This window comes from Babylonia areolata, chromosome 23 (genome assembly GCF_041734735.1).
Source record: "Babylonia areolata isolate BAREFJ2019XMU chromosome 23, ASM4173473v1, whole genome shotgun sequence".
In the NCBI taxonomy this organism is placed as follows: domain Eukaryota; kingdom Metazoa; phylum Mollusca; class Gastropoda; order Neogastropoda; family Buccinidae; genus Babylonia; species Babylonia areolata.
In genome coordinates this window covers 17,231,946-17,256,985 of record NC_134898.1, presented here as the reverse complement: position 1 = coordinate 17,256,985, position 25,040 = coordinate 17,231,946, and the positions used below count along the sequence as shown (strand labels likewise).

General features: G+C 46.9%; 1 protein-coding gene across 4 annotated transcripts in view; it reads right to left on the bottom strand.

Annotated features, from left to right (window-relative positions):
• The window catches only part of LOC143298356 (GDP-fucose protein O-fucosyltransferase 3-like), a 32,026-nt gene extending 11,919 nt beyond the window's left edge, over nt 1-20,107 (bottom strand). Inside the window, exons 1-6 of one of the 4 annotated variants that reach the window (XM_076611248.1) lie at nt 19,981-20,107; nt 10,988-12,401; nt 6,664-6,740; nt 2,926-3,081; nt 2,626-2,753; nt 1,731-1,935 (exon numbers count right to left, since the gene is read on the bottom strand). In XM_076611248.1, coding sequence (XP_076467363.1) covers nt 1,731-1,935; nt 2,626-2,753; nt 2,926-3,081; nt 6,664-6,740; nt 10,988-11,028 — 607 coding nt within the window. In that variant the 5' untranslated portion in view covers nt 11,029-12,401; nt 19,981-20,107. Of the gene's footprint in view, nt 1-1,730; nt 1,936-2,625; nt 2,754-2,925; nt 3,082-6,663; nt 6,741-10,987; nt 12,402-18,088; nt 18,274-19,980 lie in introns of those variants that run through there. The other 3 variants (XM_076611250.1, XM_076611251.1, XM_076611247.1) reach the window with 3 other exon arrangements.
• Between the last annotated feature and the right edge of the window lie 4,933 nt (nt 20,108-25,040).

The following is a 25,040-nucleotide window of genomic DNA, read 5'->3' as shown; positions in this document are numbered from 1 at the left end:
GTATGGCTGCCTACATGGTGGGGTAAATAAACAAAACGGTCATACACTTAAAATGACATGTCTGTCTGAATGTGTATGTATGCATGCCTAAAATCTGATCAAATGACACAGGAAACGACTGATGAGCACCCAATGGCAGCTGTAAGTCGGCTCTACCCAGGTAGGGCAGCCTGTTGTGCAAATGACCCTGAGTTTGGTCTTCGACTGAGGACAGGCGCTGTATAAGTATGCATATCATATACAGAGAATGTTGTTGTCTGTAATTCTGTCTGTGCCTCTTTGCCTTTCCATGCCCCCTCAGTGGTGTGTCACTTCATAACGTGTGTGCGTGCGTGTGTGCGTGTGTGTGTGTGTGTGTGTGTGTGTGTGTGTGTGTGTGTGTGTGTGTGTGTGTGTGTGTGTGTGTGTGTGTGTGTGTGCGTGCGTGCGTGCGTGCGTGCGCGAATGTCATTTTTAGTAATCTATACCCTTTTTTTTTTTGTTGGATGTTTTCATTTGTAAATATTGTTGTGCAATACCCTATTATCTTAACATGAGTATGTGTGTGGGGGGGTTAGTATATCGTCAGCTATTGGGAATTCTTATTTGACTAGTTTTAATCTCTTCTTATGATGATTTTATGCCAGTGTTTACAACGAGCCTGTGATTGCACAACCTAATTTCCATGTGGATTAATAAAGTGTTTTTGATTTTTGATTGATTTGACTGGAGGTGTCTGTCATGCCATTAGGATGGCGGCACGACTGCAGAGAAATATTCAGGGAATGTTGCGTTGAATTGTGGTGGTCTGTCAGTATCACTAAACTTGTGTCTCTTTTCCCCCTTTCTCCTTTCTTTGTATTTCTCAGTACAGTCTTTCTATATCCATTTCATGTATGTACACTTAACGTTTATACACATTCACACACCTTATCTGATGGTTAGCAGGACAGGAGATATACAGCAGGAGAGGAGGTATAAAGGAGGTATATAGCAGGAGAGGAGGTATAAAGGAGGAATACAGCAGGAGAGGAGGTATAAAAGGAGGTAAAAGGCAAGGAGGTATACAGCAGGAAAGGAGGTATAAAGGAGGCAAATAGCCGGAGAGGAGGTATAAAGGAGGTATATAACAGAGAGGAGGTATAAAGGAGGTATAGAGGAGGGAAAAGGCAAGTAGGTATATAGCAGGAAAGGAGGTGTAATGGAGGCAAAAAGCAGGAGATGAGGTATAAAGGAGGTAAAAGGCAAGGAGGTATACAGCAGCAAAGGAGGTATAAAGGAGGCAAAAAGCAGGAGAGGAGGTATAAAGGAGGTATACAGCAGCAAAGGAGGTATAAAGGAGGTATAGAGGAGGGAAAAAGCAGGAGAGAATGTATAAAGGAGGTATACAGCAGGAGAGGAGGTATAAAGGAGGCAATAAAACAGGAAAGGAGGTATAAAGGAGGTATAAAAGAGGGAAAAGGCAAAGAGGTATACAGCAGGAAAGGAGGTATAAAGGAGGTAAAAGGCAAGGAGGCATATAGTAGGAAAGAAGGTATAAAGGAGGTATAGAGGAGGGAAAAGGCAAGTAGGTATATAGTTGGAAATGAGGTATAACGGAGGCAAAAAGCAGGAGAGGAGGTATAAAGGAGGTACAGAGGAGGGGAAAAGCAATGTGGTATACAACAGGAAAGGAGGTATAAAGGAGGGATACAAAGGAGGAAAAAAAAATCAGGAGGGGAGGTACCCAGCAGGACAGGAGGCCTACAGACCGTTGAGCCACTGAGTGGGGAAGGGCAGGTGGGACGTGGTACGGAAGGTGGAGGTGTAGTTGAAGAGCTCCATGACGGCCTGGTGGCTGAAGAGGAAATCCATGTTCTTGGGCGACTCGTCGTGGAACAGGGCCCACAGGTGACCTTCACCCCGAGGCACCGGCAGCTCATGCACCGACAGGGAGCTTCCGTAAAATGACAGCATCTGGTGCAGGTCACATAGAGGGGTAGACGTGTGTGTGTGTGTGTGTGTGTGTGAGGGGTGGGGGGAGGAGGGGGAGGGGGCTGGGGGGGTTTGAAGGTTCACAACGATCATCATTCTTGAAAATGGGAATACATTTAGAAATTTTTAAGCAATTTGGGAATTTGATTTGTTGTAATACATAAACTATATACGTATGGAAGAGATTCTGCAATAACAAGGGCTGAAAGTGTTAACATTTTCCCATCTACACCATGGAGACCTCCTGTACCCTTTTGTTTTAAATGGATGAGAGCATCATAAACTTCATGGACACACATTGGAGAGACAGAGGAGGGTGACGTCATTTGTTACAGATAAGAGAGAATGGGAGATAGTTTAACTCTCTCCATACGAACGGCGAAAGAGACGACGTTAACAGCGTTTCTCCCCAATTACCACCATCAAAATATTACAAGCGGAAGGCTCTTACACTGAAGAGGTGAATGTTGACAAAGAATACCACAATTCTGATGACGGAAGCTAAAGGCTGGATCATTGAGACACCCACTGGACATCCGAGGGGTCTGTGTAGAGGAGAAGAGAGGACTGGCCGTACTGAGTGAGTTAAGGTGATGTGAACAGAGAGAGAGGGGTGGGGTGGGGGGGTGACCTGGGGTGGGTGGGGGGTGGGGTGGGGGGGACATGACTGACCATGACTTCCTGTTCCTGCCAGCGGGCCCTGTCGACAGTGACGTGACAGGAGCGAGATCCACACTGTATGTCTTGGTCTGTCTGTCCGGCAACTGGGTCCCACCACACGATCACCGGCACAGGGTCCCCTGTGGCACCATACACTGTATAGCTGTCTGGGTCCAAACATACACACACACACACACACACACACACTGGACACTCACATCAAGAGTGATTACAAGAAACCGTGTTCACAAGAGTGCGTCGATAAAGGGCTGCCATGTGTGTGACCATTCCAGAAGGTGATTACAAACTCACCGATTGTTTGTACTCCGTCTTTCTCATCTCCTTCACTGTGATGACTCGGGGCTTGATCAACTCCTAGGTCCTGGTCAACTCCTTTACTGTGATGGCTCTGGGCCTGGTCAGATCCTTCACTGTGAGGGCTCAGGGTCTGTCCTGCCATGCTCTGGTCTGCACACCAGAAGATAATCTGACATTATTTTGACACTTGCTTATTATCCAGCCGACTGCATATGGCCATATCAGGAATACCGAAATAAAAATTAAAATAAAAAAATAAAAAAAGAAGAAGAAGAAAAAAGGAATAAAAAAGTAACTGCGTTACAATTAAACTCCTGGTCACTTTTACTTCCCATTCTGCCTGATTTTCAGTCGACGAGGGAGGTGTTTGAATAGGAATAGATTCAGTCACAGTGACAGGGCTGATGCGATCTGAGTAGCTGTTAACAAAATCAGAACTGTTTCGTCTGGTTGTTGGACAGTTCTCAGTTTGCAGGCTTTCTAAAATATGCATGCTGGCTTCAGAACATTTTACAGAAACCCTGTATAACGGGTACAAGCAAACTGGAATGTGGTTCCTCCAAAGAAGAAATATTTCTCATCTGTCGGGTGGCTAAAGGCAATACTTGACCCGGCCGGGCTTAAGGGATTTTTCATACTGATTTTCTTGTGTATTTTTATATAAAAAAAAAAGATAATTTACCAGTCTGGTCCGTCAAGTTTCAATTAGCTGGGGTATAAATACAGGAGGTGGGTAAATATATGCTAATTCTCTTTCTTTGGGACCCTTATAAACCACTTTTGTCAGTATACTTGCCTGAAAATGCAATACATCCACAAATGTTAAGCACACAATCCATTTCTGTTCATCCACGGAGAAGAAATGAATAGCTCTATCCCAAAAATTATGTTAAAATTTGATGAGCATCATGATACGTTTCAAAAGAAATGTTTTATGCTGTCACAAATGGGAAATGTAAAACTGAAAAGCACACAGCTTTGGGGAACGCAGTTCGCAATCGAAACGAAAGCACTGAACCTGCCAGCATTTTGAATCTGGCTACGGTATATCTTACTGCTGTGTCCTTAACTTGAACTGCAGTCGGCTACAATGCAGATCAAAGTAACAGCTTGCTGTCAGAAACAATCCCCCCCTGATAACAGTATTCTTCACTTCTGCTGGGACAATGTTGATGTACAAGAATAGACAGGGTCAAGATGTGGGACAATGTTGATGTACAAGGGGAGACAGGGTCAGGATGTGGGACAATGTTGATGTACAAGGGGAGACAGGAACAGGGACAATGTTGATGGACATGGGAAGACAGGATCAGGGACAGTGTTGATGTACAAGGGGAGACAGGGTCAGGATGTGGGACAATGTTGATGTACAAGGGGAGACAGGAACAGGGACAATGTTGATGGACATGGGAAGACAGGATCAGGGACAGTGTTGATGTACAAGGGGAGACAGGGTCAGGGACAGTGTTGATGTACAAGGGGAGACAGGGTCAGGGACAATGTTGATGTACATGGGAAGACAGGATCAGGGACAGTGTTGATGTACAAGGGGAGACAGGGTCAGGGACAGTGTTGATGTACAAGGGGAGACAGTGTCGGGGACAGTGTTGATGTACAAGGGGAGACAGGGTCAGGGACAGTGTTGATGTACAAGGGGAGACAGGGTCAGGGACAATGTTGATGTACATGGGAAGACAGGATCAGGGACAATGTTGATGTACAAGGGGAGACAGGGTCAGGGACAATGCTGATGTACAAGGAGAGACAGGGTCAGGGACAATGTTGATGTACTAGGGAAGACAGGGACAAGGACAATGTTGATGTACAAGGGAAGACAGGGTCAGGATGTGGGACAATGTTGATGTACAAGGAGAGACAGTGTCAGGGACAATGTTGATGTACAAGGGGAGACAGTGTCAGGGATAATGTTGATGTACAAGGAGAGACAGGGTCAGGGACAATGTTGATGTACAAGGGGAGACAGGGTCAGGGACAATGCTGATGTACAAGGGGAGACAGTGTCAGGATGTGGGACAATGTTGATGTACAAGGAGAGACAGGGTCAGGGACAATGTTGATGTACAAGGGGAGACAGGGTCAGGGACAATGTTGATGTACAAGGGGAGACAGGGTCAGGGACAATGTTGATGTACAAGGGGAGACAGGGTCAGGATGTGGGACAATGTTGATGTACAAGGAGAGACAGGATCAGGGACAATGTTGATGTACAAGGGGAGACGGGATCAGGGACAATGTTGATGTACAAGGTGAGACGGGATCAGGGACAAAGTTGATGTACAAGGGGAGACAGGGTCAGGGACAATGTTGATGTACAAGGGGAGACAGGGTCAGGGACAATGTTGATGTACAAGGGGAGACGGGATCAGGGACAAAGTTGATGTACAAGGGGAGACATGGTCAGGGACAATGTTGATGTACAAGGGGAGACAGGGTCAGGGACAATGTTGATGTACAAGGGGAGACAGGGTCAGGGACAATGTTGATGTACAAGGGAAGACAGGGTCAGGGACAATGTTGATGTACAAGGGGAGACAGGGTCAGGGACAATGTTGATGTACAAGGGGAGACAGGGTCAGGGACAATGTTGATGTACAAGGGGAGACAGGGTCAGGGGCAATGTTGATGTACAAGGGGAGACAGGGTCACGGATAATGTTGATGTACAAGGGGAGACAGGGTCAGGGACAGTGTTGATGTACAAGGGGAGACAGGATCAGGGGCAATGTTGATGTACAAGGGGAGACAGGGTCAGGGGCAATGTTGATGTACAAGGGGAGATAGGGTCAGGGACAATGTTGATGTATAAAGGAAGACAAGGTCAGGATGTAGGACAATGTTGATGTACAAGGGGAGACAGGATCAGGGACAATGTTGATGTACAAGGGGAGACAGGGTCAGGGGCAATGTTGATGTACAAGGGGAGATAGGGTTACGGACAATGTTGCTGTACATCGGAAGACAGGGTCAGGGACAACGTTGATGTACAAGGGGAGACAGGAACAGGGACAATGTTGATGTACATGGGAAGACAGGATCAGGGACAATGTTGATGTACAAGGGGAGACAGGGTCAGGGACAATGTTGATGTACAAGGGGAGACAGGGTCAGCCACTACAGATGGTTTACACATGCTGTCAAACACTACACACTGTTTACACAAGTTAGGCTGCGCAATGTCTACAAATGCCAAACACTTAACATAGAGAAACGGCGAAAAGGACGTGTGTAAATAAGCTGATATGAATTTCGAAGTCCTTTATCTCTCCCTCTTTGTGCACAAGTGTGTGTGTGTGTGTGTGTGTGTGTGTGTGTGTGTGTGTGTGTGTGTGTGTGTGCGTGGCGTTTGTGCAATCACGACCGCTTCCTCGTTAGGCTGATAAAAACACACACCTGTGCTTGTGCTTTCCAAAGAGCAAAGCCGTCAGATTTGTCTCGCTGATGTTGTTGATGACGGTAACAGTGGTGATGACTGCGATGGACAGACGGATACAAACAGGCAGGCAGACAGACAGAATTAAAGATAGAGACGGACAGACTGAATTACATCCTGCTTGTCACACTTATCTCAGATACAGTGTCAGCACAAGAACAACATATCTACAAACCCGAAGCGTCATTGATTAATGCACACCACTGAACAGAATACAGCTCTGGAGGCCATGCACTGGGAAAATACCCAGCTACGTATATCATTGTGTAGCTCCAAACTTACCAAAGTAGAACAGATACAGGCAGAAGTTTATGAGCAGGGTGATCAGAATGGACACTCCCAGAATCTTGATCCGAAACCTGCAATCAGAATATACACTGAGAATCTGGATCCAAATCTGCAATCAAAATCAGTGCCACATTTAACAGTGAACAACCCGGATTGTGCGTTTCTCTCTTTTTTAGCTCTTTGTGTGTTCCTTTCTACTGTTATTTCTCTGTATCTTTGTCTTCGTCCCTTCATTGTATCCTTACTTCATTGTTCATCACCCATTCACTTCCACTTTCCGTTAGACACTTTCTTGTCTTTTTCCCTCCACTGAAATTGTCTGAAATAATTTTCAGCTTTGCTTTCTGGGGTGTGGGGTGTACGCTATACGTAGTGGGTCCTCTTTGTTTTATCCTCACATGGCAAAAAGACGAACGACACTGTCCTATTGTCGAAGGTCACAAAAATTAATATGAGGTCTTCATCAGTGGCCAAAGAGAAAGCAGTTACGGCGGGTTTTTTTTTTTTATCATCATTTTGTCTGTATTTTAATAGAGATTTGCACCATCCTGCGCGATCTTTAGACCCAGGTTTGTTCCGTTTCAGTCCCCCCCCCCCCCCCCCCCTCCCAGGAAAAAGCACGAGCGGTATCAATTAAACACGTCTTTTACGGGCGTTGCCATGCCACAGACTGGCTGGCTTTGCTGTCTGTGGACTTTTCAACTGTAAACATCTACCTTGGGACAGTGGACGGGAACATTGCTGTATGTGGACTTTTCAATTGTAAACTTCTACCTTGGGACTGAGGACGGGAACATTTCTGTATGTCAGTGGACTTTTCAAATGTAAACCTCTACTTTGGGACTGACGGGAACATTGCTGTATGTGGACTTTTCAAATGTAAACCTCTACCTTGGGACTGAGGACGGGAACATTGCTGTATGTGGACTTTTCAAATGTAAACTTCTACCTTGGGACTGAGGACGGGAACATTTCTGTATGTCAGTGGACTTTTCAAATGTAAACCTCTACCTTGGGACTGAGGACGGGAACATTGCTGTATGTGGACTTTTCAAATGTAAACCTCTACCTTGGGACTGAGGACGGGAACATTGCTGTATGTGGACTTTTCAAATGTAAACCTCTACCTTGGCACTGAGGACGGGAACATTGCTGTATGTGGACTTTTCAAATGTAAACCTCTACCTTGGTACTGAGGGCGGGAACATTGCTGAATGCATACTTTTATTTCAACTGTAAACCTCTACCTTGGGATTGAGGACGGTAATATTGCTGTGTGTGGACTTTGAACCTCTACCTTGGGACTGAGGACGGGAACATTGCTGTGACTGTGGACGGGAACAGTCCGTTCAACCTGTAGCTTTGTTGATAAAGACATTAGTTGTGAAGTTAGGGCGAGGAGGGAACAGCCTCTGAATTTGTTCAAACAACTTTGGAAAAATGTGGACATAAAAATCGATTCCACCTACAGAGTTTATGCGTGAAAAAAAAAAGGGGGGTGAGGAGATAAGGGTGTGTAGTGGGTGTGGTGTGGGTGTGGGTGACGGGAACTGAGCGCTGGGTGTTGATGACAGTGGGTGGCATCGTTTGGGCGTTTAGCTGGCAGTGGTATTGTGGGGCGTTTAGCTGGCAGTGGTATTGTGGCTGGCAGTGGTATTGTGGGGCGTTTAGCTGGCAGTGGTATTGACGTTTAGCTGGCAAGTGGTATTGTGGGGCGTTTAGCTGGCAGTGGTATTAACGTTTAGCTGGCAGTGGTATTGTGGGACGTTTAGCTGGCAGTGGTATTGACGTTTAGCTGGGAGTGGTATTGTGGGACGTTTAGCTGGCAGTGGTATTGTGGGGCGTTTAGCTGGCAGTGGTATTGTGGGACGTTTAGCTGGCAGTGGTATTGTGGGGCGTTTAGCTGGTAGTGGTATTGTGGGGCGTTTAGCTGGCAGTGGTATTGTGGGACGTTTAGCTGGCAGTGGTATTGTGGGGCGTTTAGCTGGCAGTGGTATTGACGTTTAGCTGGGAGTGGTATTGTGGGACGTTTAGCTGGCAGTGGTATTGTGGGGCGTTTAGCTGGCAGTGGTATTGTGGGACGTTTAGCTGGCAGTGGTATTGTGGGACAAGTGTGCCTTGACTGCAGCTGTGACCCAGTCCTGTGCTTTGCTTGTGTGTCCAGGCATTTTATTTTGTGGGTTTTCTAGTGGCGGCGCTTCAATAATTTCTGTACTTTAGATATATACTCCATTTCTTGGGCAAGAGTACACCACGTTTTGTTTTGGGTCCCATTTTCCTGTATGACCTTGTTCTTGACTGCCCATTATGCCCTCTGGGGTGTAGGGCAGTCCCGTGTGCAGCATCGCACTTAGTGCTCTGAAAAAGAACCCATGGCAACAAAAGTGTTGTCCTCTGGCAAAATTCTGTAAAAGAAATCCACTCTGATAGATATACAAATATGCATGCACTCAAGGCCTGACAATCTCTTTGGGTTATGCTGCTGTCTGCCAAACAGATGTGGTGTAGCGTATATGGATTCGTCCGAACACAGTGATGCCTTCTTGAGAAACTGAAACTGAAAGCAGGTTGCTGACAAACACTGTGCTAAAGACACAATGTTAAACAATCATAACAAGATAACAACAACTACTACTACTAGACAAGAAGAAGTCCTGTGGACAAAGAGCAAAAACACTAATTTTGAATAATGATCAGTTCTTCTTAAGGGCAGACCTACACAGTTATACATGCACACCTTTGAGTCACATATACACGCATATGTACATATATATAGACGCGCATGTGTTCGCACAGACGCGCAAGCTCGCTCATGCATTTATCAGCGCATGGGCGCACACACGCACACGCACACACACAGGGACAGATAGATACAGTCAGTCAGACGGTTAGAGCACTAGACGTTCAATATATCTATGAAGGTCCTGGGTTCCAATCCCGGCTGCGCCTGGTGGGTTAAAGCTTGTAATTTTACCCATCTCCAGGTCAACATAGTGCAGACCTGTTAGTGCCTGGCGGGTTAAGGCTTGTTATTTTACCCATTTCCCAGGTCAACATAGTGCAGAACTGTTAGTAAAACCCATCTCCCAGGTCAACATAGAGCAGACCTGTTAGTAAAACCCATCTCCCAGGTCAACACAGTGTAGACCTGTTAATAAAACCCATCTCCCAGGTCAACATAGTACAGACCTGTTAGTAAAACCCATCTCCCAGGTCAACACAGTGCAGACCTGTTAGTAAAACCCATCTCCCAGGTCAACACCGTGCAGACCAGTTAGTAAAACCCATCTCCCAGGTCAACATAGTACAGACCTGTTAGTAAAACCCATCTCCCAGGTCAACACCGTGCAGACCTGTTAGTAAAACCCATCTCCCAGGTCAACATAGTGCAGACCTGTTAGTAAAACCCATCTCCCAGGTCAACATAGACCAGACCTGTTAGTAAAACCCATCTCCCAGGTCAACATAGAGCAGACCTGTTAGTAAAACCCATGTTCCAGGTCAACATAGTGCAGACCTGTTAGTAAAACCCATCTCCCAGGTCAACATAGTGCAGACCTGTTAGTTAAAACCCATCTCCCAGGTCAACATCGTGCAGACCTGTTAGTAAAACCCATCTCCCAAGTCAACATCGTGCAGACCTGTTAGTAAAACCCATCTCCCAGGTCATCATAGCGCAGACCTTGTTAGTGCCTGAACCTCCATCCTGTGAGTACACATACGGAACATTAAATGAAAATAGAACAAGAGAGGCAAGGCCTTCAAGACTCACTTGTGATAAATTAAGTCCCCTAGGATTAATTACAGAGTAATTTCCCTCTTTTTACCATCTGCACCAAAACGTTTGCAAAATAAATTAAAATTCCATGCTTAGCAAAAGAAGTTCCTGTTTGAACAAAAAATGATAATGATGACTGCTCTTGTTGTTGGGTCAGAATATCAGATCAAAGTGCCAAGTTTAGAGAATACAAAAAATATAAATATAACAGTAAATGCAGTTTGCATATAATTAGGCTTCACTTTTTTTTTTTTTTTTTTTTGTGCCCATCCCAGAGGTGCAATATTGTTTTAAACAAGATGACTGGAAAGAACTGAATTTTTCCTATTTTTATGCCAAATTTTGTGTCAACTGACAAAGTATTTGCAGAGAAAATGTCAATGTTAAAATTTACCACGGACACACAGACACACGGACACACACACACACACAGACAACCGAACACCGGGTTAAAACATAGACTCACTTTGTTTACACAAGTGAGTCAAAAATGGTAGAAACTTCACACAGCCAACCACCCAACGCTGTGAAATGGCTTACAACTCAAGTAGTTTAACTCGGCGACGACGTTTTGAGGTCATGGCGGGCTTGTCGGTGACCGTGGTGGAGGGACGCTGAAGGTCAGTGTCGTCATTCACTGACCACTGACGGCCGTGACAAAGCCAGGTCAGGACCACAGCACGCTATGCAGCCACCATCTGGCAGTGCTGGTCACGTGACGGGCACTTGTTGGGCACTAGCCAGTCTGTTCTGCTCTCAAGTGTGACAAGTCACTTACTGGGCCCCAGTCAGTCTGTTCTGCTCTCCTCAAGTCTGACAAGTTACTTACTGGGCCCCAGTCAGTCTGTTCTGCTCTCCTCAAGTCTGACAAGTTACTTACTGGGCCCCAGTCACTGTTCTGCTCTCAAGTGTGACAAGTCACTTACTGGGCCACAGTCTGTCTGTTCTGCTCTCCTCAAGTCTGATAAGTCACTTACTGGGCCCCAGTCAGTCTGTTCTGCTCCCCTCAAGTGTGACAAGTCACTTACTGGGCCCCAGTCAGTCTGTTCTGCTCTCCTCAAGTCTGACAAGTCACTTACTGGGCCCCAGCCAGCACTGCTAAATGCTGTGATGAATACAAAGTAGTGTTCCAGCAGTAACGTGTCTGTAGTGGCTTTATCGCCTCACGGTGAACGTGGCAGTGAACTACGGTGTGTGTCACTGAAGGTGGTGAACACTGCATGAGCACAGTCAGAAAGATGTCTCACTGACACCACAGTGCACGCGGAAAAGGCTCAGAACATTAAGGAGGGCAACCAGCAGTCCTTGCAGGCTGTTTCAGGTCAGTTCGGAGACAACAGGGCATCCAGCACGCAAGCTGCAGTCAAGCTCCGTGTCGTGTTGATGTGCTGAGTTCCCCAAGCATTCCCTTGGTGGCAATCACACTGCCTGCCTTGATGTGCTGACCCCTCCACACCCACACCACATCATCCTAGTTTTCAACAAACGGCAAAGACGTGGTCATCAATCACCCTTCAGCTTCGCTGTCACATGGCTGCACACATCAAACTCAGTTGTCCACTGTCAACACCAAAGGATAACAACGTCACGTTTGTGATTTTTCCAGACCCATTTACAGACGTTCGCATCAGAATGTCTGTGAGTACTGACACTGCGGTTGCCGACTATTGTTTTCCCCTGGCTGTCACAGCAGACAGGGTCACACGGAACACATCGCTGACGTTCCCACACAGTTCCTCGGCACTTTCTGTGACCCGATTTCCCCTTCAAGGCTTTCGGCTGGACTGTGCCTCGAGTTCTTATCAGCGTTTGGTTCCAGTTCCTTATCACTGTTCGCATGTGGACTGACCTTTTGTCCTGACCTTTGCTGATAATTATCTGCTTTTTTGGCGAGACCCACTGTCAAGCATGGAGTCCATTTCCCAAAACAGTTTCCTGTCAGGATTTTAGGCACCTGCCAAAATAAATCATGCACATCTGCACTTGAACAGGAAAAGTAAACTCTGGTGTATGTTATCAATAATGTTCCACCACAGTTATCTGACTTTGTGACTCCTCTCTTCTGTCTTTCCATCGGAAGGATTCCAGTCATACTAATTCAGAGAGAGAGAGAGAGACAGACAGACAGACAGACAGGGGAAAACGGCGCTGTGAATTACCTTGTGTTTGTGGGCTGTACAAAAACCGCATGAGGCAAGAACGAGATGAACTATGACGTTCATTACCATTTTACAACCCGTCACGCCTCAGTCATGATGTTAGGGAGGGATACAAGGACAGGAAACACTGACCAGTGGTGATGTGAGGGAGGGATACATGGAGAGGGAACACTGACCAGTGGTGTGAAGGAGGGATACAAGGAGAGGGGACACTGATTTGTTGTGATGTGAGGGACGGATACAAGGACAGGGAACACTGACCAGTGGTGATGTGAGGGACGGATACAGGGACAGGGAACACTGACAAGTGGTGATGTGAGGGAGGGACACAAGAACAGGGAACACTGACCAGTTGTGATGTGAGGGACGGATACAAGGACAGGGAACACTGACAAATGGTGATGTGATGGACGGATACAGGGACAGGGAACACTGACAAGTGGTGATGTGAGGGACTGGGAGGGATACAAGGACAGGGAACACTGAACAGCTGTGATGTGAGGGAGGGATACAAGGGCAAGAAACACTGACCAGTGGTGATGTGAGGGAGGGATACATGGAGAGGGAACACTGACCAGTGGTGTGAGGGAGGGATACAAGGAGAGGGGACACTGATTTGTTGTGATGTGAGGGAGGGACACAAGGACAGGGAACACTGACCAGTGGTGATGTGAGGGACGGATACAGGGACAGGGAACACTGACAAGTGGTGATGTGAGGGAGGGACACAAGAACAGGGAACACTGACCAGTTGTGATGTGAGGGACGGATACAAGGACAGGGAACACTGACAAGTGGTGATGTGAGGGACTGGGAGGGATACAAGGACAGGGAACACTGAACAGCTGTGATGTGAGGGAGGGATACAAGGGCAAGAAACACTGACCAGTGGTGATGTGAGGGAGGGATACATGGAGAGGGAACACTGACCAGTGGTGTGAGGGAGGGATACAAGGAGAGGGGACACTGATTTGTTGTGATGTGAGGGAGGGACACAAGGACAGGGAACACTGACCAGTGGTGATGTGAGGGACGGATACAAGGACAGGGAACAATGACCAGTGATGATGTGAGGGAGTGAGGGATACAAGGACAAGGAACTATGACCAGTGGTGATGTGAGGGACGGATACAAGGACAGGGAACACTAACAAGTGGTGATGTGAGGGAGGGATACAAGGACAGGGAACACTGACAAGTGGTGATGTGATGGAGGGAGGTATACAAGGAGAGGGAACACTGACCTGTTGTGATGTGAGGGAGGGATACAAGGATAGGGAACACTGACCTGTTGTGATGTGAGGGAGGGATACAAGGATAGGGAACACTGACCAGTGGTGTGAGGGAGGGATACAAGGACAGGGAACACTGACCTGTTGTGATGTGACGGAGGGATACAAGGACAGGGAACACTGAACAGCTGTGATGTGAGGGAGGGATACAAGGAGAGAGAACACTGACCAGTGGTGTGAGGGACGGATACAAGGACAGGGAACACTGACCAGTGATGATGTGAGGGACGGATACAAGGACAGGGAACACTGACCAGTGATGATGTGAGGGACGGATACAAGGACAGGGAACACTGACCAGTGATGTGAGGGACGGATACAAGGACAGGGAACACTGACCAGTGATGTGAGGGACGGATACAAGGACAGGGAACACTGACCAGTGATGATGTGAGGGAGGGATACAAGGACAGGGAATACTGACCAGTGATGTGAGGGACAGATACAAGGACAGGAAACACTGACCAGTGATGATGTGAGGGAGGGATACAAGGACAGGGAACACTGACCAGTGGTGATGTGAGGGACGGATACAAGGACAGGGAACACTGACCAGTGGTGATGTGAGGGACGGAAACAAGGACAGGGAACACTGACAAATGGTGATGTGATGGACGGATACAGGGACAGGGAACACTGACAAGTGGTGATGTGAGGGACCAGGAGGGATACAAGGACAGGGAACACTGAACAGCTGTGATGTGAGGGAGGGATACAAGGACAGGGAACACTGACCTGTTGTGATGTGAGGGACGGATACAGGGACAGGGAACACTGACAAGTGGTGATGTGAGGGACCGGGAGGGATACAAGGACAGGGAAACACTGACCAGTTGTGATGTGAGGGAGGGATACAAGGACAGGGAACACTGACCTGTTGTGATGTGAGGGAGGGATACAAGGACAGGGAACGCTGACCAGTGGTGTGAGGGAGGGATACAAGGACAGGGAACACTGACCTGTTGTGATGTGACGGAGGGATACAAGGACAGGGAACACTGAACAGCTGTGATGTGAGGGAAGGATACAAGGAGAGAGAACACTGACCAGTGGTGTGAGGGACGGATACAAGGACAGGGAACACTGGCCAGTGATGATGTGAGGGACGGATACAAGGACAGGGAACACTGACCAGTGGTGATGTGAGGGACGGATACAGGGACAGGGAACACTGAAAAGTGGTGATGTGAGGGAGGGACACAAGGACAGGGAACACTGACCAGTGGTGATGTGAGGGACGGATACAAGGACAGGGAACACTGACAAATGGTGATGTGATGGACGGATACAGGGACAGGGAACACTGACAAGTGCTGATGTGAGGGACTGGGAGGGATACAAGGACAGGGAACACTGAACAGCTGTGATGTGAGGGAGGGATACAAGGGCAAGAAACACTGACCAGTGGTGATGTGAGGGAGGGATACATGGAGAGAGAACACTGACCAGTGGTGTGAGGGAGGGATACAAGGAGAGGGGACACTGATTTGTTGTGATGTGAGGGAGGGACACAAGGACAGGGAACACTGACCAGTGGTGATGTGAGGGACGGATACAAGGACAGGGAACAATGACCAGTGATGATGTGAGGGAGTGAGGGATACAAGGACAAGGAACTATGACCAGTGGTGATGTCAGGGACGTATACAAGGACAGGGAACACTAACAAGTGGTGATGTGAGGGAGGGATACAAGGACAGGGAACACTGACAAGTGGTGATGTGATGGAGGGAGGTATACAAGGAGAGGGAACACTGACCTGTTGTGATGTGAGGGAGGGATACAAGGATAGGGAACACTGACCTGTTGTGATGTGAGGGAGGGATACAAGGATAGGGAACACTGACCAGTGGTGTGAGGGAGGGATACAAGGACAGGGAACACTGACCTGTTGTGATGTGACGGAGGGATACAAGGACAGGGAACACTGAACAGCTGTGATGTGAGGGAGGGATACAAGGAGAGAGAACACTGACCAGTGGTGTGAGGGACGGATACAAGGACAGGGAACACTGACCAGTGATGATGTGAGGGACGGATACAAGGACAGGGAACACTGACCAGTGATGATGTGAGGGACGGATACAAGGACAGGGAACACTGACCAGTGATGTGAGGGACGGATACAAGGACAGGGAACACTGACCAGTGATGTGAGGGGCGGATACAAGGACAGGGAACACTGACCAGTGATGATGTGAGGGACGGATACAAGGACAGAGAATACTGACCAGTGATGTGAGTGACGGATACAAGGACAGGGAACACTGACCAGTGATGATGTGAGAGAGGGATACAAGGACAGGGAACACTGACCAGTGGTGATGTGAGGGACGGATACAAGGACAGGGAACACTGACCAGTGGTGATGTGAGGGACGGATACAAGGACAGGGAACACTGACAAATGGTGATGTGATGGACGGATACAGGGACAGGGAACACTGACAAGTGGTGATGTGAGGGACCGGGAGGGATACAAGGACAGGGAACACTGAACAGCTGTGATGTGAGGGAGGGATACAAGGACAGGGAACACTGACCTGTTGTGATGTGAGGGACGGATACAGGGACAGGGAACACTGACAAGTGGTGATGTGAGGGACCGGGAGGGATACAAGGACAGGGAACGCTGACCAGTGGTGTGAGGGAGGGATACAAGGACAGGGAACACTGACCTGTTGTTATGTGACGGAGGGATACAAGGACAGGGAACACTGAACAGCTGTGATGTGAGGGAAGGATACAAGGAGAGAGAACACTGACCAGTGGTGTGAGGGACGGATACAAGGACAGGGAACACTGGCCAGTGATGATGTGAGGGACGGATACAAGGACAGGGAACACTGACCAGTGATGATGTGAGGGACGGATACAAGGACAGGGAACACTGACCAGTGATGTGAGGGACGGATACAAGGACATGGAACACTGACCAGTGGTGATGTGAGGGACGGATACAAGGACAGGGAACACTGACCAGTGGTGATGTGAGGGACGGATACAAGGACAGGGAACACTGACAAATGGTGATGTGATGGACGGATACAGGGACAGGGAACACTGACAAGTGGTGATGTGAGGGACCAGGAGGGATACAAGGACAGGGAACACTGAACAGCTGTGATGTGAGGGAGGGATACAAGGACAGGGAACACTGACCTGTTGTGATGTGAGGGACGGATACAGGGACAGGGAACACTGACAAGTGGTGATGTGAGGGACCGGGAGGGATACAAGGACAGGGAAACACTGACCAGTTGTGATGTGAGGGAGGGATACAAGGACAGGGAACACTGACCTGTTGTGATGTGAGGGAGGGATACAAGGACAGGGAACACTGACCTGTTGTGATGTGATGGAGGGATACAAGGACAGGGAACACTGGCCAGTGGTGATGTGAGGGGCAGATACAAGGACAGGGAACACTGAACAGTTGTGATGTGAGGGAGGGATACAAGGACAGGGAACACTGACCTGTTGTGATGTGACGGAGGGGTACAAGGAGAGGGAACACTGACCTGTTGTGATGTGAGGGAGGGATACAAGGACAGGGAACACTGACTAGTGATGTGAGGGAGGGACACACGGAGAGGGAACACTGACCTGTTGTGATGTGAGGGAGGGATACAAGGACAGGGAACACTGACCTGTTGTGATGTGAGGGAGGGATACACGGAGAGGGAACACTGACCTGTTGTGATGTTAGGGAGGGATACAAGGACAGGGACCACTGACCTGTTGTGATGTGAGGGTGGGATACAAGGACAGGGAACACTGACCTGTTGTGATGTGAGGGAGGGATACAAGGACAGGGAACACTGACCAGTGATGTGAGGGAGGGATACACGGAGAGGGAACACTGACCTGTTGTGATGTGAGGGAGGGATACACAGAGGGAACACTGACCTGTTGTGATGTGAGGGAGGGATACAAGGACAGGGAACACTGACCAGTGATGTGAGGGAGGGATACACGGAGAGGGAACACTGACCAATGGTGATGTGAGGGAGGGACGCAAGGAGAGGGAACAGTGACTGTTCTACGTCACGCCTTGGCCCTCCCCCCCCCCCCCCGTCCATGTTTGATTCGTGCATGGACGGACAACTCTCTCACCTGCCGTGTTCCCATTGAGTCCATCAGTCAATGCGGACACCCCCTTCACACACACACACACAGAGCGGGTACTGACCTTAGCTGTGACTTCGTCCTGCCCCGTCCTGCTGCCATGGTCATAACACTGTCCACCCCGGTCCACTGAGCTGTAATCTGTACCACACACTGTCACCACTCACTCTGTCGTTGCCATTCATTCCGCCAGGTACTGTTCACTGCAGCCCTGATCCCATTCAGACCTTCCACTAACAGCCATATGTTGTGTGTGTATTCAGATTTCTTTTTGGCTTCAACGTTCGGTGTCGGACGAAAGTGGCCACCCCACCCGTGAGTTTGTCACCACGGATATGTTTGTTGATGTTTAGTGCCCTTGACCCGTAACAGTGAAAGATGTTTTACAAGTTTTAGGGTTCAGTTGAGGTCCCGTGGCGTTATGAGTGAAAACTGTGTGGTCATTTATCTTCCACTAGTGGCCTGGCCAAGGACATAGAAATATTGATGTTCTACCTAAAGCGATGGTGATCAAACACTGAAACCAGTTCCTTTCCCAGACTGAACCGGCTTCCCACTGGACCAAAAAGTGCCATTGTTCAGCAGCTATTTGTGTAAGAGAAAGAAAAAAACAACCCCGGGCTGTTTGTGTTTTATGTTGTCATTAGTATGGCCGGTGAGCGCGTTGCACATGAATGGAGGAAGGCTCAAAGGAGGTATTTTGCTTGCTTATTTCTGGGCTGTACAGGGCTGTCTACGTGTACATTTCAAGGCAGCCAGGTGTAACCAGGAATCCTCAAGGACTGTCCCAAGCTGTCCAGGGAAGGATTGTCCCTAGCTGGCAATATCTGTAGAAAAATCCACTCTGAAAGTAAAACACACTTGCAGACAGAAAAAAAAGGAAAATATTATGGATTGGGCTGTACAGTAGCCGAGCTGCCCGAACTTCACAGGCAAAAAATCCGCTGTGACAAAAGAAAATACAATACAGGCAGAAAGTGGCGCTGTCTTTGAGCTGCGTCACAACGGGCGTGACGGGAGACGTGAATGGCTTCCATGACTGGTGTTGCCCCTGCTGTGTTGACTGGACATGTTTTGTCCTGTTGTTCTTCTTCGTGGAGAAGTATTCTTTTATAACATCTCCGTTGTGAAAATTCTTTATTTCACAATCGGTCTTTGAGTTGTACATTTCAATTCTAAACACATTTCTACACCTTCCGATATGAATGAGGATTTTTTTCCTTGGGGTCAATTCGAGAAGAGGGCGTCGCTTAATTCTGTGCTCATGCTACTGCGGAATGAGTGAGTTACTTTAAGTCACAGCAGGTGGGTCCTTGGGTCTCGGCTGACTGAACACACAACTAAAGCGTCAGTATGGAACAATAACTATTCGTGGGGAAAAAGAAAAAGAAAAAAAAAAAAGGGGGGGGGAGGGAAAACAGATTTTGCGTGCAGCGCAAAATGATGCGTTTGCAAATTCGCACGAATGTCATCAAGCCGGATTCTATTCCCTTTCAAAGGCGACCTTTGACAAAGAGCACTACGAAAGGTGTCACAGGCTTTGTGTGCTGTATTGTATCGTGCAGCCTACTGTATCAAAGACGCATCTTAAGGAATTAAATCAAATGTCCTGAAAATTAATATATACCCCCCTCCTCTGTGTATGTGTGTGTGGTGGGGGGTGGTGCACCTGCGCTCATGTTTGTGCATTTATGTGTATGTGTACATGCGTGCGCATTTGCCGGTAAGAGAGAGAGAACGTGTTTGTTAGCACTAAGCATGAGCATGCTTGAAATGTGAGCAGGTTCTGGGTGGCAGTGATCGGGGAAGGAGAGGAAGTGTGTGTGTGTGTGTGTGTGTGTGTGTGGTGGATGGGTGTATTTGGCCTCGTGTCTCAGTGTCTATTGTCTCAAACTGATAGGTGTGGGACAAAGGCAGACGGAGAGACCCAAAGTGACAAACCCAATTTTTGCTCACCTGTCCATGCAGCGTTATTCTCGGCGTCTCCAAATCTTCAAGCCGGCCACAAGTTCCAGCTCAACTGTCATGTGCACCACTTTGATCGATTTTATTCTGGCGCAGCAAATGTAGCGACTGAGTTCACTGAAATAATTGAAAAACAGTTCGAAAATGCCGTCTACGAAATTCAAGTCGTTAAATCATAGCTTGCGTTATTCAGTGTGACGTCAAATTCACTGTCAGTACTGTGACGTCTTTGATGTGACGTGTCAATGAGCTGGGTTTCAGTAACATGAAAACAACGCAATGGGCCACACTGCGAGTAATGTGTGTGTGTGTGTGTGTGTGTGTGTGTGTGGGGGGGGTGATTAATGAACCAGATAAATTAATAATAGCAATAATGATGACACTAATACCGCTGCACTAAAACTTCCACCACTCTTACAACCTATTGCTACCACAATTGACTGTTTACAGACTAAAAAGCTAAATTTTTGTTAAAACAAACGAATAGACAGATAAAAAATTAAAAAATAAAAAATAAAAGAAGCGACGCATGTTGATCAGTCAAACTCACCACCACCACCCTGTTCTATTCCCTGCACTCAGTCTGAGGTCTGTGAAAACACTAAAACTGTCACTGGCTGATGGTGAATCAAGTGTACACACACTTCATATACATAAATACCCAAGGAGGACAGGGAAAAGGGAGATATGGGGGAGAGGGTATAGGGGTGTGTAGAGGTGGAAGCGTGAGGTTAAAAGCAAAGAGGTGACAGCATGCAGTGTTTGTAGTGTGAGTCAATGTTGGCGAAACGCTGTCTGTGCGATACGCATTTTGACCAAACGCTGCACGCACCATCATGTAACACACACACGTCTTACCTGAAACCAGTCATCATGTTACTGGCTTACACAGACATACACAGACGCACATTAACACACGTCTTTCTTGCCAGTCATCGTGTTACGGGGTTTATTACACACATGCATCTTCCTCACTTATCATAGTGTTACTGCATGGTCTATCACGCACACACACGCACATACCTTCCTCACTTATCGTAGTGTTACTGGTCTGTCACACAGACACAGACACGCATCTTCCTCACTCATCATCGTGTTACTGGTCTATCACACACAAACATACTCCTCACTTTTCATCGTGTTACTGGTCTATCACACACACATTTCTCACCGATCATTTGTTACTGGTCTATTAAACACACACACACACACACACGCGTCATCCTGTTTGCCCCCAGCCCCTTATCCCTCTTCCCCACACACCCACACCCATCCCCTTTTCTTTCTGTCATAAAGCAGGGACAGCTTGACACTTTATCTGCTGTCATGAAGCAAGAACTGTCCTTGACAAACACTTTTATCTTCTGTCATGAAGCAAGGACAGCTTGACAAACACTTTATCTTCTGTCATGAAGCAAGGACAGCTTGACAAACACTTTATCTTCTGTCATGAAGCAAGGACAGCTTGAAAAACACTTTTTCTATTGTCATGAAGCAAGAACAGTTTGACAAACACTTTTTCTGTTGTCATGAAGTAAGGACAGCTTGACAAACACTTTATCTTCTGTCATGAAGCAAGGACAGCTTGACACTTTATCTGCTGTCATGAAGCAAGGACACCTTGACAAACACTTTTTCTGCCGTCATGAAGCAAGGACTGTGTTTGACAAACACTTTATCTTCTGTCATGAAGCAAGGACAGCTTGACAAACACTTTATCTTCTGTCATGAAGCAAAGACAGCTTGACAAACACTTTATCTTCTGTCATGAAGCAAGGACAGCTTGACAAACACTTTATCTTCTGTGACGAAGCAAGGACAGCTTGACAAACACTTTTATCTTCTGTCATGAAGCAAAGACAGCTTGACAAACACTTTTATCTTCTGTCATGAAGCAAGGACAGCTTGACAAATGCTTTTTCTGCTGTCATGAAGCAAGAACAGCTTGACAAACACTTTTATCTTCTGTCGTGGAGCAAGGACAGCTTGACAAACACTTTATCTGCTGTCATGAAGCGAGGACAGCTTGACAAACACTTTATCTTCTGTCATGAAGCAAGGACAGCTTGACAAACACTTTATCTTCTGTCATGAAGCAAGGACAGCTTGGCACTTTATATTCTGTCATGAAGCAAAGACAGCTTAACAGACACTTTATCTTCTGTCATGAAGTAAGGACTGTGCTTGACAAACACTTTTTCTGCTGTCATGTAGCAAGGACAGCTTGACAAACACTTTTTCTATTGTCATGAAGCAAGAACAGCTTGACACTTTTTCTATTATCATGAAGCAAGGACAGCTTGACAAACACTTTATCTTCTGTCATGAAGCAAGGAAGTGGTGGGGGCAGCAGGGTGGCGGGGTGTATGTGCACTGGGAAAGCAGAAAAAGCAGACAACAGTGATGGAATAAAATATAAAAAATACAAAAATACAAAAAAGAGGGGTGGAAACAACAAGTGCACAGAAAAAAATGAAACTGAAACAGAATTTCTGGAAGGTTGGGCTGCTATTTATTTTGAAAGACCACTGGCATCCCAATGAGGACAGTTTCATGCCAGAGACGGGGCTCAGTACGTGATCCAGAAAGACACAATGGCTTGTTGGTAACAGGACAAAACAGGGACAAAAAAAGCTGTACACACAAAGAGAGGATACAGGGAGAATGGCACACAGAGTGAGGAGGGGAGTAAACACACTTCATTCATTCTCTCTGTCAACTTGTTCTGTTATTTATTCACCACTGGCCTGCTAAAACGCATTTTCTTACACAGTCAAACCGCCATAAAACCCTCACATACACCCTTCTTCACCTACATTCTTATGATTTAAAAAACAACAACAAAAAACACATAAAAACCCCACCACTCACTGAAACTGATACCTGTATGACTTGACATGAAACTATTGCTAGACTGCAGTGTATGCAACAGCAGTGAAATTGCGGACGTTAAGCAACTTTGTATAGAGATCTGTTGTACCAGCAGGGGTCATGCTGCACTGTATCTGTTGTAACAGGGAGTCATGCTACACTGTATCTGTTGTAACAGGGAGTCACGCTGCACTGTATCTGTTGTAACAGGGGTCATGCTACACTGTATCTGTTGTAACAGGGAGTCATGCTGCATTGTATCTGTTGTAACAGGGAGTCTTGCTACACTGTATCTGTTGTAACAGGGGTCATGCTACACTGTATCTGTTGTAACAGGGAGTCATACTACACTGTATCTGTTCTAACAGGGGTCATGCTACACTGTATCTGTTGTAACAGGAAGTCACGTTGCACTGTATCTGTTGTAACAGGGAGTCATGCTGCATTGTATCTGTTGTAACAGGGAGTCACGCTACACTGTATCTGTTGTAACAGGGGTCATGCTGCATTGTATCTGTTGTAACAGGGGTCATGCTGCATTGTATCTGTTGTAACAGGGAGTCTTGCTACACTGTATATGTCATAATGGGGAGTCATGCTACACTGCATCTGTTGTAACAGGAGTCATGCTACACTGTATCTGTTGTAACAGGAAGTCATGCTGCATTGTATCTGTTGTAACAGGGAGTCATACTACACTGTATCTGTTGTAACAGGGGTCATGCTGCATTGTATCTGTTGTAACAGGGAGTCATACTACACTCTTATCTGTTGTAACAGGGGTCATGCTACACTGTATCTGTTGTAACAGGAAGTCATGCTGCATTGTATCTGTTGTAACAGCGAGTCATGCTACACTGTGTACGTCATAACGGGTAGTCATGCTACACTGTATCTGTTGTAACAGGGAGTCATGCTACTCTGTATCTGTTGTAACAGGGTTCATGCTGCATTGTATCTGTTGTAACAGGGAGTCATGCTGCATTGTATCTGTTGTAACAGGGAGTCATGCTGCATTGTATCTGTTGTAACAGGGGTCATGCTGCACTGTATCCATTGTAACAGGGGTCATGCTGCACTGTATCTGTTGTAACAGGGGGTCATGCTACACTGTATCTGTTGTAACAGGGGGTCATGCTGCACTGTATCTGTTGTAACAGGGGGTCATGCTACACTGTATCCATTGTAAAAGGGTCATGCTACACTGTATCTGTTGTAACAGGGGTCATGCTACACGGTATCTGTTGTAACAGGGGTCATGCTACACTGTATCTGTTGTAACAGGGGTCATGCTGCATTGTATCTGTTGTAACAGGGAGTCATGCTACACTATATATGTCATAACGGGGAGTCATGCTACACTGTATCTGTTGTAACAGGGAGTCATACTACACTGTATCTGTTGTAACAGGGATCATGCTACACTGTATCTGTTGTAACAGGGAGTCATGCTGCATTGTATCTGTTGTAACAGGGGAGTCATGTTACACTGTATCTGTTGTAACAAGGGTCATTTTACACCGTATCTGTTGTAACAGGGAGTCATGCTACACTCTGCATTGTATCTGTTGTAACAGGGGTCATGCAGCACTGTATCTGTTGTAACAGGGAGTCATACTACACTGTATCTGTTGAACAGTGTGTCAAGCTACACTGTATGTGTTGTAACAACAGTGTCAAGCTACACTGTATCTGTTGTAACAACAGTGTCATGCTACACTTATCTGTTGCAACAGGGGAGTCATGCTACGCTGTATATGGTGTAACAACAGTGTCATGCTACACTATATGTTGTAACAAGAGAGTGTCATGCTACACTGTATCTGTTGTAACAACAGGGGGTCAAGCTACACTGTATCTGTTGTAACAACAGAGTGTCATGCTACACTGTATCTGTTGTAACAACAGGGGGTCATGCTACACTGTGTATGTTGTAACAACAGTGTCATGCTACACTGTATATGTTGTAACAACAGTGTCATGCTACACAGTATATGTTGTAACAGGGAGTCATGCTACACTGTATATATTGTAACAAATTCTACACTCTATATGTTGGGGGCGTGGGGTGGTGGGGATCAGTTTTGGCCAACTTGTATTTCAACTGAAAGTAAACAGGCTAACAAATCTGACAGGGGCAATGACTACTTTCAGTTCAGTAGAAATTGGGCAATTGTCTC